At 39.1% G+C, this 14,717-nt stretch overlaps 2 protein-coding genes across 2 annotated transcripts; both read right to left on the reverse strand.

The window, feature by feature from the left end:
• Window positions 1-4,904: 4,904 nt before the first annotated feature.
• Window positions 4,905-5,837, reverse strand: LOC133613956 (olfactory receptor 10J4-like). Its single transcript, XM_061971889.2, has one exon. It carries the CDS (start codon window positions 5,835-5,837, stop codon window positions 4,905-4,907), a length of 933 nt encoding a protein of 310 aa, XP_061827873.2.
• A 3,081-nt stretch (window positions 5,838-8,918) lies between these two features.
• On the reverse strand, window positions 8,919-9,851 carry LOC140679313 (olfactory receptor 10J4-like). The gene has a single exon (XM_072914382.1). It carries the CDS (start codon window positions 9,849-9,851, stop codon window positions 8,919-8,921), a length of 933 nt encoding a protein of 310 aa, XP_072770483.1.
• Between the last annotated feature and the right edge of the window lie 4,866 nt (window positions 9,852-14,717).

Consider the following 14,717-nt stretch of genomic DNA (forward strand, 5'->3'; position numbering starts at 1 on the left):
ACTCCTTTTGCTTTAAAAAAAAAATAATTTTAGTTTTTTTTAAATTGTATTATATATATATATATTTTATAAGTTGTGGTGTTCGAAGTGTAGGAAAAAAGTAGCGGCTTATAGCCCAGGAGTTACAGTAAATACTATGGGAATGGGGTAGGATTAGATAAAATCTACTTCTTCGTACTCCATTTTGGACATGTTGTAAGGAGAAAATTTAAATATGTGAAATATGTCATGTATCATATTGAAATTGTATGCATGTTCGAGATAATCTTAAACCATAACCATCGATTCAACCTATCGTTGACTGTGGGCAAAATCTAATGGATCAGATTTGATCATAAAAATCCTTAGTCAAAGACAGTCCTACTGCAGACGCTGCACAAATTACGCTTTAGATTTGTACTTACACCTTCCTTCACTTGTAAACAAGATGCTTAAACTCCTCCACCTGGGACACGACCTTGCTCCCAACTCAAGGAGTGCAAAATCCGCTTTTTTACGACAATGGCCTCAGATTTGGAGGAGCTGAGTCTCATCCTACAAGCCTCATATTCAACTGTGACCCATCCCAGTAAAAGTTGGAGGTCACAGTCTGATGAAGGCATCAGTACCACACAGTGATGAGCAGTAACAAGCTACATGTAGCTAAGCTACGTAGCTGAACTACATTTTCCAGTAGCTTTTCCTGTAGCGAGGTAGCTTACATCAAAGCTACAAGCTACAAAGAGAAAGAAAGGACTGCGAATCCATGCCCCCACCAAAAATAATTGAGAAAATACAATGACCTGGATGTATGAGAATATCCATACTTACGGAGAAAACCCAGGATGATTGGTTAGTGTTCGTATGATGAGTCACAATTGGCTAAGGTTAGGGCAATACATTAAGGACTGGCCAATCAGAGGCAAGATAAGGCGGGTCATTGAAACCAGGAAGCAAAAACATAACAGTCACGCACTTACAGTATGTCACATGATGACGAGGGAGTCGGAGACAGAGGGACGCTTCAACCTGATGGCTCAAAAAAAAAAACTAACTTGAAAATGACAGAGGGATTCTATCCCGCATATTAGATATTTCCTTTAGTGATGAAGATGACGTGCAGGAAACCCACAATAACACGTGTCCTTGGCCATATTAAGACAAATGTAAGCATTTAGAGAAAACAATTTTAGTTGTTTACTATGTAAACCAAAATCATAACAGCTCTCTTCATCTCAGACGTCCAACACAAATTTAGGAACACACATTAAGGTGAGTTGACTTCATGAAAGGTTTTACTGCACATAAACATTACCAAATGTTCCCGAACAACACACACGTCATTGTTTGTTTTTTTGTAAAAATATAGATAGATACTGTTTTCTTACTGTAGGTAGAGAAAAAGAATAACATTATAGGGGTGGGCCAAAGAAAAGGCAAGCTAAATAAATACATACAGTGGGGTGCGGGGACCCCTAGAGGTAGTTGTAGGGCAGGGGTCGGGAACCTTTTTGGCTGAGAGAGCCATGAAAGTCAAATATTTTAAAAAGTATTTCCGTGAGAGCCGTATAATATTTTTTAACAATGAATACAACTAAATGCGTGCATTTTTAAGTAAGACCAACATTTTTAGAGTATATTAAGTCTCTTATCTTACCATTAATGCGACTTCTGGTGCTGCATGGTTTCGCTGATGGCTTTGTAGTCTGGTTGATACGTAGTTATTTTTAAAGGGGAACATTATCACAATTTCAGAAGGGTTAAAACCATTAAAAATCAGTTCCCAGTGGCTTATTTTATTTTTCGATGTTTTTTTCAAAATTTTACCCATCACGTAATATCCCTAAAAAAAGCTTCAAAGTGCCTGATTTTAACCATCGTTATATACACCCGTCCATTTTCTTGTGACGTCACATAGTGATGCCAACACAAACAAACATGGCGCATAGAACAGCAAGATGTAGCGACATTAGCTCGGATTCAGACTCGGATTTCAGCGGCTTAAGCGATTCAACAGATTACGCAAGTATTGAAACGGATGGTTGTAGTGTGGAGGCAGGTAGCAAAAACGAAATTGAAGAAGACTCTGAAGCTATTGAGCCATATCGGTTTGAACCGTATGCAAGCGAAACCGACGAAAACGACACGACAGCCAGCGACACGGGAGAAAGCGAGGACAAATTCGGCGATCGCCTTCTAACCAACGATTGGTATGTGTTTGTTTGGCATTAAAGGAAACTAACAACTATGAACTAGGTTTACAGCATATGAAATACATGTGGCAACAACATGCACTTTGAGAGTGCAGACAGCCCAATTTTCATCAATTAATATATTCTGTAGACATACCCTCATCCGCGCTCTTTTCCTGAAAGCTGATCTGTCCAGTTTTGGACTTGATGTCAGCAGGCCAGGGAAGCTAGGGTCGATATTCTTCTCTTGATCATCTTCGGTGGCATAAGGGACGGTGTGAGCCAAGACATCCAGGAGGTTTAGCTCGCTCGTCTACGGGAACAAACTGCCGCCATTGCTTGCCGTGCTACCGAGATCCTTTGTCCCTGAATTGCTCACACACTCCGGCCGATTCAATGGGGGTCTGGCGGCAGATTTCTTTGACTTTATCATTGGAAATGCATCTGCTTTGAGTGTCGCAGGATATCCACACATTCTTGCCATCTCTGTCGTAGCATAGCTTTCGTCGGTAAAGTGTGCGGAACAAACGTCCAATTTCTTGCCACTTTCGCATCTTTGGGCCACTGGTGCAACTTGAATCCGTCCCTGTTCGTGTTGTTACACCCTCCGACAACACACCGATGAGGCATGATGTCTCCAAGGTACGGAAAACAGTGGAAAAAACGGAAAATAACAGAGCTGATTTGACTCAGTTTTTGTAATGTGTTTGAGAAAATGGCGGATTGCTTCCCGATGTGACGTCACGTTGTGACGTCATCGCTCCGAGAGCGAATAATAGAAAGGCGTTTAATTCGCCAAAATTCACCCATTTAGAGTTCGGAAATCGGTTAAAAAAATATATGGTCTTTTTTCTGCAACATCAAGGTATATATTGACGCTTACATAGGTCTGGTGATAATGTTCCCCTTTAACACTGTGATTACTAGCGGAAATATTAATTACTTATTGTGTTAAGCAGTGTCAGCTAAGATTGATCTGAGAGCCAGATGCAGTCATCAAAAGAGCCACATCTGGCTCTAGAGCCATAGGTTCCCTACCCCTGTTGTAGGGTATCCCCAGCTAAATGACAGATAGTTAATAGTAATATTTGTGCACTCTCAGTGACATGAACATTGATATTACACATGTGGGCCCATAGATATAAATGTTGTTAAATGTAGCTTTGATGTAGCAAACTACTTTTGCCGTGTAGCTAGTCGTGTAGCTTGCTACAAATCTCCAGGGATAGCTTCCCTTGTAGCTTAGCTATATTTAATCAAGAGTAACTTGTAGCTTTGCTTACCACATTTTCCAAGTAGCTTTCCCATCACTGGTATCACATCATTTGCAAATAGCAAATATAAGATCCCGGGGCCCCCAAAGTGCACACCCTCAAAGTCTTGGCTGCACCCAATTGTGTCCATGATGATTTTGAACACAATTGGTGACATAGGGCAGCCTTTACGTTTACAGTGAACAGGCTGGACTTACTGCTGGCAACGCGAACTATACTTCTGCTCCGGTTGTACAAGCACATTGAAATACCTTGAAATGCTCTATACAAATAAAACTGCCTTATCTCCATAATCCTCCAAAGATCTCAATTTGTCACATATGATGCAAACTCATGATAAATGCTGCCCTTTATTTTATGAACAGGGTTCTTGTGTTGGTCAGCCACAACCACACTGGACCCTGTACTGGGAACTAGAGGTTTGACAAAGTGGTAACATTGATCAGTGTATTAATGGTCATCATGTCAGTGGTCATCAATAGTGATCATGTCAGTGATATGTTAGCAACATAAACCAATATAGATAAAGAGTATTCTCTGCTTCACTTAGCTTCTTAATAAATATATTTCATAGAGTGGGAATAACTTATATGTACATACATTTAGACCACATTATTATGTAATCGTAAAATGCTTAAAAAGAGAAATGCTCATCAACATTGGCCGGATGCTCGGTCCAGTACAAAAAAAGGACAAACCAAGTAAGGCAAGATAAACTGTTTCTGAGGTGTGATAGAAAGGTAAAAAATAAAAGAATGTAAAAGCCCCTAAAACTACCCAACTAAACCTTCTCTATATTGCATTGTTTTTCTCTACTTTTAAAATATCACCTTTTTTTTTTATGAGGAAGAAAAAAGAATAGAGAAATTGTGACAATCCATGAATGGCTTATGCAGTGATAAAGGTAAAAAAGTGTTACATTACATAAATATATATATGTTATAAATGATCACAAGGTATATATAATAATATACAATAAAATACAATAAAGACATTATATGCAAGGCAAGGGCAAGTTTATTTATAGAGCACACATTTGTACACAAGGAAATTCAAAGTGCTTTACAGAAATTACAAGACAGCAAACATTTAAAATAAAATAAAATCACCATAGAAAATAATCAAAATTCAAATAAAAATGTGAGTGTAGATAACATAATTACAGTTATTATATGAACTATTAAAAGTGTTTTCTGCCTGGATTATAGATTAATAAAAATACATAAGTGAAAAAGTAGAAAGTGATAAGTATTGTTTAATGTATCAATAAATGCTGGATATTGACATAGCAATAATTTCATATTGATAAAGCAATACAGTTTCAGATATCAAATGACATCAGACAGTATGGCTCTTGGCTTCCTTTTTCTTCTATATATACATCTTATAAACGCCATTTGATAATGTAAAAACGTTTTTTTTAAATCAATTGGGAGAATAAAGACTTCAATGCTAACAATCATATTCTTTTGTTCACCGGTCGACAAAACAATCTCTTGATGTGTTTCCAGATTTCTTTCATTTTCACTCCATATATGATTGGATTGAGCAGAGGACTATACACAGCTATTTGTAAAGTAATGATTAAACGTACAATTTTTGGAAGGTCTGACTCCAATCGAGCTATGATGACATCAAATAAAACTAAACAAAAGAAGCTGAATAAAACCATCAGGTGAGGTAAACATGTCTCTGCAGCTTTTTTCCGGACTTTTGCACAACTGTGGTAAGTTATTATAAATATCTTTATGTACGTAAAAAGGATGAACATCACAGGAACAACAACAACATTCATGATTACAAACAAACCATAAACTGTAAGAAATTCTGATTTTACACAGTGAAGCCTGAAAATGGTATTGTTACAAACAATTCCTCCTGTTGTAAATCTGCAGAGTTTTTGTTGAGAACTAATCACAGTTGCCACTAGAACCTCACATGCAGGTAAAAACCAGGCCAAAGTCAAGAGGACAATAACAGTTCTTTTTCCCATGATAGTTTGATACTGCAGAGGTTTGCAGATAGACACATACCTGTCATAAGACATGGCTGACAACAGTAAGAAGTCTGAAACACCTGATGAACAATAAAGTAAATATTGAAACATACAAGCAGAATGAGAAATGGTCTGTTTTTGAGATAAGACGTCAATGAAAAGTTTAGGGTAGATAACAGTGCAAAACAAAAGAGAGTTGAGTGACAAGGCAGCAATGAAAATGTACATAGGCTCATGAAGGTTCCTGTGGATCCAGATTAGACATATAATGGTGCAGTTAGTACAGAGGATGAGAATATATAATGTCAACAAGATGACAAAGTAAATATATCTATACTTGTCCATGTCTACAAAGCCACCAAGAGTTATAAATGTTCCATTGAACACAGCATCCATGACACCAAACAGAAAAGTATCAAATCAAGTCTGTTATGAGAATTGTTCACCCTCCATAAAGTGCTCCATCAAAAGATGCTGTCATGTCAACAAGCTCCTCCAAATCTTCATGATGATGCTGATGGAACTTGTTGCGAGCAGTCAATGCTGAGAAAAGTCAACCATCTTTTAAAGATGACTCACAGGATGAAGACTGCCTGCGATTGGTCTCCAAGTTGAGGAGGTGTTCTTCTTTTTTACGTCATAGTCCTCCAAATACCTCAAAATGTAACGTGATGAAAACTCATGACAAATCCTGTCTTTTCTTTTATAGCATAGGGTCCTTGTCCTGGTCATTTGCAATCAAACTTGGCCTGATATGGGGTCTGGAGGTGTGAGAAGGTGATGACATTGATCAGTATGTTAATGGTCATCATGTTGTAATCAATAATCATCAATGATGATCATGTCAGTGATCAGTAGACAATAACATAAGCGACGGTAAATGCCTTTCAATGACAGAGTCGACTGATCGTCAACTGTGGCAACATCTAACAAATCTGATTCGACTATGACTGTCAGAGGGTGTAGGTGACGAACCCCAAGATGCAGAGATGGCGGCAGGCATTGAGCAGCAAAACATGATTTAATTTAACACTAAAACAAGAACAAACAAAAGGGTACAAACAAAAGGCACGCACCAGGCGGAGAACAAACTTGGATATGAACAAAAACTAGCACAAAGGTTAACTGTGGACAAGAAACAAAAACATTTACTGTGACACGAAGGAACTATGACATGAGCAGAGTGAACAGAAGTAGACACAGCTACAACGACAAGTATTAAAGGGGAACATTATCACAATTTCAGAAGGGTTAAAACCATTAAAAATCAGTTCCCAGTGGCTTATTTTATTTTTTGAAGTTTTTTTGACAACGTGAGGTCACATCGGGAAGCAATCAGCCATTTTCTCACTTTCGTCGGTGTGTTGTCGGAGGGTGTAACAACACGAACAGGGACGGATTCAAGTTGCACCACTGGCCCAAAGATGCGAAAGTGGCAAGAAATTGGACGAAATTTGTTCAAAATACGAGGCTGTGGGGAAAGCCGACGAAATGGTCAGTCGTTTGTTCCGCACACTTTACCGACGAAAGCTATGCTACGACAGAGATGGCAAGAATGTGTGGATATCCTGCGACACTCAAAGCAGATGCTGACATCAACTCCAAAACTGGACAGATCAGCTTTCAGGAAAAGAGAGCGGATGAGGGTATGTCTACAGAATATATTAATTGATGAAAACTTTATTCATTACTCGCGGTTTTACATAAATTATTATACATAAACTGTGTTTACCAATAATTTAGCTTAAAAACATTTATTTTTTTCAATCATTCGAGTACATTTGGGTAGTCTTGTGTAATGCAGTATTTTGTGTCTATTTAGGTATGGTTAACCTGAGTGCTGAAATCGTGGAAAAATATATGTTCTTAGCGAGCCTGAAATGGGCTGTCTGCACTCTCAAAGTGCATGTTGTTGCCAAATGTATTTCATATGCTGTAAACCTAGTTCATAGTTGTTAGTTTCCTTTAATGCCAAACAAACACATACCAATCGTTGGTTAGAAGGCGATCGCCGAATTCGTCCTCGCTTACTCCCGTGTCGCTGGCTGTCGTGTCGTTTGTCGGTTTCGCTTGCATACGGTTCAAACCGATATGGCTCAATAGCTTCAGTTTCTTCTTCAATTTCGTTTTCGCTACCTGCCTCCACACTACAACCATCCGTTTCAATACATGCGTAATCTGTTGAATCGCTTAAGCCGCTGAAATCCGAGTCTGAATCCGAGCTAATGCCGCTATAGCTTGCTGTTCTATACGCCATGTTTGTTTGAGTTGGCTTCACTATGTGACGTCACAGGAAAATGGACGGGTGTATATAACGATGGTTAAAATCAGGCACTTTGAAGCTTTTTTTAGGGATATTGCGTGATGGGTAAAATTTTGAAAAAACTTCGAAAAATCAAATATGCCACTGGGAACTGATTTTTAATGGTTTTAACCCTTCTGAAATTGTGATAATGTTCCCCTTTAATGGTCATCATGTCAGTGGTCATCAATAGTGATCATGTCAGTGATATGTTAGCAACATAAACCAATGTAGATAACATAAAGAGTATTCTCTGCTTCATTTAGCTTCTTAATAAATATATTTCATAGAGTGAGAAGAACTTATATGTACAAACATTTAGACCACATTATTATGTAATCGTAAAATGCTTAAAAAGAGAAATGCTCATCAACATTGGCCGGATGCTCGGTCCAGTACAAAAAAAGGACAAACCAAGTAAGGCAAGATAAACTGTTTCTGAGGTGTGATAGAAAGGTAAAAATAAAAGAATGTAAACGCGCTTAAAACTACCCAACTAAACTTTCTCTATATTGCATTGTTTTTCTCTACTTTTAAAATATCACCTTTTTTTTTTTATGAGGGAGAAAAAAGAATAGAGAAATTGTGACAATACATGAATGGCTTATGCAGTGATAAAGGTAAAAAAGTGTTACATTACATAAATATATATATGTTATAAATGATCACAAAGTATATATAATAATAAACAATAAAATACAATAAAGACATTATATGCAAGGCAAGGGCAAGTTTTTTTATAGAGCACAAATTTGTACACAAGGAAATTCAAAGTGCTTTACAGAAATGACAAAACAGCAAACATTAAAAATAAAATAAAATCACCATAGAAAATAATCAAAATTCAAATAAAAATGTGAGTGTAGATAACATAATTACAGTTATTATATGAACTATTAAAAGTGTTTTCTGCCTGGATTATAGATTAATAAAAATACATAAGTGAAAAAGTAGAAAGTGATAAGTATTGTTTAATGTATCAATAAATGCTGGATATTGACATAGCAATAATTTCATATTGATAAAGCAATACAGTTTCAGATATCAAATGACATCAGACAGTATGGCTCTTAGCTTCCTTTTTCTTCTATATATACATCTTATAAACGCCATTTGATAATGTAAAAACGTTTTTTTTAAATCAATTGGGAGAATAAAGACTTCAATGCTAACAATCATATTCTTTTGTTCACCGGTCGACAAAACAATCTCTTGATGTGTTTCCAGATTTCTTTCATGTTCACTCCATATATGATTGGATTGAGCAGAGGACTATACACAGCTATTTGTAAAGTCATTATTAAACGTACAATTTTTGGAAGGTCTGACTCCAATCGAGCTATGATGACATCAAATAAAACTAAACAAAAGAAGCTGAATAAAACCATCAGGTGAGGTAAACATGTCTCTGCAGCTTTTTTCCGGACTTTTGCACAACTGTGGTAAGTTATTATAAATATCTTTATGTACGTAAAAAGGATGAACATCACAGGAACAACAACAACATTCATCATTACAAACAAACCATAAACTGTAAGAAATTCTGATTTTACACAGTGAAGCCTGAAAATGGTATTGTTACAAACAATTCCTCCTGTTGTAAATCTGCAGAGTTTTTGTTGAGAACTAATCACAGTTGCCACTAGAACCTCACATGCAGGTAGAAACCAGGCCAAAGTCAAGAGGACAATAACAGTTCTTTTTCCCATGATAGTTTGATACTGCAGAGGTTTGCAGATAGACACATACCTGTCATAAGACATGGCTGACAGCAGTAAGAAGTCTGAAAGACCCGATGAACAATAAAGTAAATATTGAAACGTACAAGCAGAATGAGAAATGGTCTGTTTTTGAGATAAGACGTCAATGAAAAGTTTAGGGTAGATAACAGTGCAAAACAAAAGAGAGTTGAGTGACAAAGCAGCAATGAAAATGTACATAGGCTCATGAAGGTTCCTGTGGATCCAGATTAGACTTATAATGGTGCAGTTAGTACAGAAGATGAGAATATATAATGTCAACAAGATGACAAAGTATATATATCTATACTTGTCCATGTCTACAAAGCCACCAAGAGTTATAAATGTTCCATTGAACACAGCATCCATGACACCAAACAGAAAAGTATCAAATCAAGTCTGTTATGAGAATTGTTCACCCTCCATGAAGTGCTCCATCAAAAGATGCTGTCAAGTCAACAAGCCCCTCCAAATCTTCATGATGATGCTGATGGAACTTGTTGCGAGCAGTCAATGCTGAGAAAAGTCAACCATCTTTTAAAGATGACTCACAGGATGAAGACTGCCTGCAATTGGTCTCCAAGTTGAGGAGGTGTTCTTCTTTTTTACGTCATAGTCCTCCAAAGACCTCAAAATGTAACATGTGATGAAAACTTATGACAAATCCTGTCTTTTCTTTTATAGCATAGGGTCCTTGTCCTGGTCATTTGCAATCAAACTTGGCCTTATACGGGGTCTGGAGGTTTGAGAAGGTGATGACATTGATCAGTATGTTAATGGTCATCATGTTGTAATCAATAATCATCAATGATGATCATGTCAGTGATCAGTAGACAATAACATAAGCGACGGTAAATGCCTTTCAATGACAGAGTCGACTGATCGTCGACTGTGGCAACATCTAACAAATCTGATTCGACTATGACTGTCAGAGGGTGTAGGTGACGAACCCCAAGATGCAGAGATGGCGGCAGGCATTAAGCAGGAAAACATGATTTAATTTAACACTAAAACAAGAACAAACAAAAGGGTACAAACAAAAGGCGCGCACCAGATGGAGAACAAACTTGGCTATGAACAAAAACTAGCACAAAGGTTAACTGTGGACAAGAAACAAAAACACTTACTGTGACACGAAGGAACTATGACATGAGCGGAGTGAACAGAAGTAGACACAGCTACAACGACAAGTATTAAAGGGGAACATTATCACAATTTCAGAAGGGTTAAAACCATTAAAAATCAGTTCCCAGTGGCTTATTTTATTTTTCGAAGTTTTTTTCAAAATTTTACCCATCACGCAATATCCCTAAAAAAAGCTTCAAAGTGCCTGATTTTAACCATCGTTATATACACACCCGTCCATTTTCCTGTGACGTCACATAGTGATGCCAATACAAACAAACATGGCGGATGGACAGCAAGGTATCGCGACATTAGCTCGGATTCAGACTCGGATTTCAGCGACTTAAGCGAAATTGAAGAGGAAACTGAAGCTATTGAGCCATATCGGTTTGAACCGTATGCAAGCGAAACCGACGAAAACGACACGACAGCCAGCGACACGGGAGAAAGCGAGGACGAATTCGGTGATCGCCTTCTAACCAACGATTGGTATGTGTTTGTTTTTAAGTGTTGTAATGTTTTTAAGCTAAATTATTGGTAAACACAGTTTATGTATAATAATTTACGTAAAACCGTGAGTAATGAATAACGTTTTCATCAATTAATATATTCTGTAGACATACCCTCATCCGCTCTCTTTTCCTGAAAGCTGATCCGTCCAGTTTTGGAGTTGATGTCAGCAGGCCAGGGAAGCTCGGGTCGATATTCTTCTCTTGATCATCTTCGGTGGCATAAGGGACGATGTGAGCCAAGACATCCAGGGGGTTTAGCTCGCTCGTCTGCGGGAACAAACTGCCGCCATTGCTTGCCGTGCTACCGAGGTCCTATGTCCCTGAATAGCTCACACACTCCGGCAGATTCAATGGGGGTCTGGCGGCAGATTTCTTTGACTTTATCGTTGGAAATGCATCTGCTTTGAGTGTCGCAGGATATCCACACATTCTTGCCATCTCTGTCGTAGCATAGCTTTCGTCGGTAAAGTGTGCGGAACAAACGACTGACCATTTTCGTCGGCTTTCCCCACACCCTCGTATTTTGAACAACATTCGTCCAATTTCTTGCCACTTTCGCATCTTTGGGCCACTGGTGCAACTTGAATCCGTCCCTGTTCGTGTTGTTACACCCTCCGACAACACACCGACGAGGCATGATGTCTCCAAGGTACGGAAAACAGTCGAAAAAACGGTAAATAACAGAGCTGATTTGATTCGGTGTTTGTAATGTGTTTGAGAAAATGGCGGATTGCTTCCCGATGTGACGTCATCGCTCCGAGAGCGAATAATAGAAAGGCGTTTAATTCGCCAAAATTCACCCATTTAGAGTTCGGAAATCGGTTAAAAAAAAAAAAAAGGTATTTTTTCTGCAACATCAAGGTATATATTGACGCTTACATAGGTCTGGTGATAATGTTCCCCTTTAATGACATGTAGTAGCGACAATAATCCAGCCCTGACTGGAGGACAAAGCAGATCTAAATAGCAGCTGGCTGATTGACACCAGGTGTGGCCCGGTGCCAATCAGCCACAGCTGAAGGGAAAAAACACTCAGGGATACAAGCAGGAAATAAAGACAATATAAGAGCGCTAACAGGAAATAAAGACAAGACACAGAGGAAAAACTAAAACATGACCCAACTGTCAGGGACAAGCCTGACAATGACAATTATTTTTTCCGTCCGAGAACCTGGACTCAGATTTGGAGGTGCTCATTTAGAGGGCTTCATACTCAACTTTCACCAATCCGAGTTAAAGGTCACAGTCTGATGAAGGCATCAGTACCTATAATCTGCAAATAGTAAATATGAGATTCTAAGGCCCCAAAGTGGACACTTTCAATGTCTTGGGTGCACCTCCAAATTCTGTCCATGAAAATTATGAACAAAACTGGTGACATAGGGCAGCCTTGACGAAGGCCAATGTTCCCAGTAACAGGTTCAACTTACTGCTGGCAATGCGAACTAGACACCTGCTGTGGTTGTACAAAGACATTGAGTGTCTACTGTGTAGTTAAAATTAGGAGTTACAGCCAACCTCCAGTCCCTATTGATGTGTGTACTGTAGCGTGAGGGAGATATGTATGCTTGTGGGAACTAATAATGCGATTAAAATTGGGGGACATCAAGGCCATGGTGGGTCCCAACCGAGCCGAGCCCCCGAATCCCTAAGTGTCTAATATGCAGCTAAAATTGAAGGATGGATGAGCAGGGGACTAGACAGGAGGACTGGAGACCAATAGAGCCCCATCCTCATCCCCCCGCCCCCCCGCCATGCCTCCCCGCAAAAAAATCCCTCATAGTTTTGAATGTGCTGTAAGTAGGAGGACCAGAGGGCCCGGACATACCCCCAGCACCTCCCCTGTCCACGCAGGAGGCAACCAAGAACTCCGGCAAGTCCCCCAGACCACCGGGCACAACCCCTCGCCCAACTACCGACGAGAGGGACAGCCCCCCGCTCAACCCAAGGCGAGCACCCCCATCCACCCCCAACCGCTAGACCACCCAAGGATCAGCCCATAACTTTTTAACACACCACAGGCCCACCCAGCACCCGGGACACCCCGTCCTAGGGGCAGAGCCACATCCTGGCCCCCATGGGAGTCAGGTCAGGAAATTAATTAGCGGTGCTCAAAGAGATCGGAATTCTGTCAGTTGTTGTTTTCATTCAGCAGACATTCGCTCCACAACTATACAATTTAGTAAAAATGTTTTTGTAAAGGTTTATACATAAATTATTTGTTTATTTCTAATTATTGAGAATAGTTTTCTGGGGGATGCCTAATGCGTTGATAAGGAGGAAAGTCTCTCTGATCAAATGCGGCGAGTCGACCGAGTCCAGGTTTTTGGAACCCGGTGCCGAGCAAGGTCTGAAAGGATCGTTGCAGTTTTCCATTGTGTTTATGTGTCTTATGGACATACTGCATATGAACATCTCCCGCTCTGCATCTCGCCCCCAATGAGACATTCTGTCCACAGGAGTCAAAAATAGAACCAGCTGCCTGGGTAGTGGTCAACATCGACCGTGAACAATTTGCATTACTGTCCCGAGCTTCCAAAAACCGTGTCAACCATAACAGTCCACAGTTATAAATCGGGCTTTTCGGTTCGATAGAGAAACTGGAGCGTCAAAATTCACACAGTGGTGAGGTCTATCTTTTTACTTATGGCATTTGGCAAAGAGTACACCTCGTCTATCGAGGCAGCACTGAGACGGTACTGTATACCTTCCTCACGTCTCGGCTGGATGATTGCAACACTGCTTATTTTGCCGTCAACCAGTCTTTTCTCTCCCGTGTACAGCTGGTCCAAAACACGGCTTCACCTTTCAAACAGTTACAGCAGAGAGATAACACTTCTTTTTTTTTTTTTGCTTTGGCTTCACTCTACTGGCTGCCTGAGCCATTTAGAGTTAATTCCAAAATCATCATTTTTTTTAAATCTTCAAATGGTTTTGCTCGGTATTACTTCTGGGCTGTTTCATCCTGATTCCCATGCCTGTCCCCTCAGGTCAGCTGAACAGCTGCTCTATGGGTACTAAAAATCTAAGCGTAAGGTTAGAGGGGACAAGGCCGTTTCCTTTACTGCTCCCGAAATGTGGATTAATCTTCCTGTTCTCGTGAGACAAGCCCTGTCTTTGTCCACTTTAATCCACGTTTAATCGATGACCTTTAAATCTGAATTAGATATTGAACTTTTGTTTTCATTCAGCATTTTATCATATTTTATGCAACCTTTTATTTTTATGTTTTCCATTATTTAACTTATTTCTGATGCACAGCACTTTGTTTTCAACTATGGTTGTTGTTAAAGGGCTTTATAATTAAAGTTAGTATGGTACTCATCTTGGCAAATGTGATTAGTTTGTTTGCAAAAAGTACTTTGGAGCTGAAACCTGAAACACATCAGACAGACAAAGTCCAATTTCAAATTATTGCAAGGCTGTCTTATAACCTCACGAGTTGAGATCTTTTGAGAAAAAAGACTCATACACTTTATGCATATTTACTGGTTTGTTTATTTGGACATGACACACTTTAAATTAGTATTATTTTCAACATGTATTACAATCAGTGATAAAACATCACTATTACACAAACATCCCCTTTATACTCATT

The sequence above is a fragment of the Nerophis lumbriciformis genome, linkage group LG13 (assembly GCF_033978685.3).
Source record: "Nerophis lumbriciformis linkage group LG13, RoL_Nlum_v2.1, whole genome shotgun sequence".
In the NCBI taxonomy this organism is placed as follows: domain Eukaryota; kingdom Metazoa; phylum Chordata; class Actinopteri; order Syngnathiformes; family Syngnathidae; genus Nerophis; species Nerophis lumbriciformis.

What these genes read in the sequence shown, in the direction of transcription:
- LOC133613956 (XM_061971889.2), bottom strand. Translation starts at nt 5,837, where the DNA reads ATGGATGCTGTGTTCAATGGAACATTTATAACTCTTGGTGGCTTTGTA.
- LOC140679313 (XM_072914382.1), bottom strand. Translation starts at nt 9,851, where the DNA reads ATGGATGCTGTGTTCAATGGAACATTTATAACTCTTGGTGGCTTTGTA.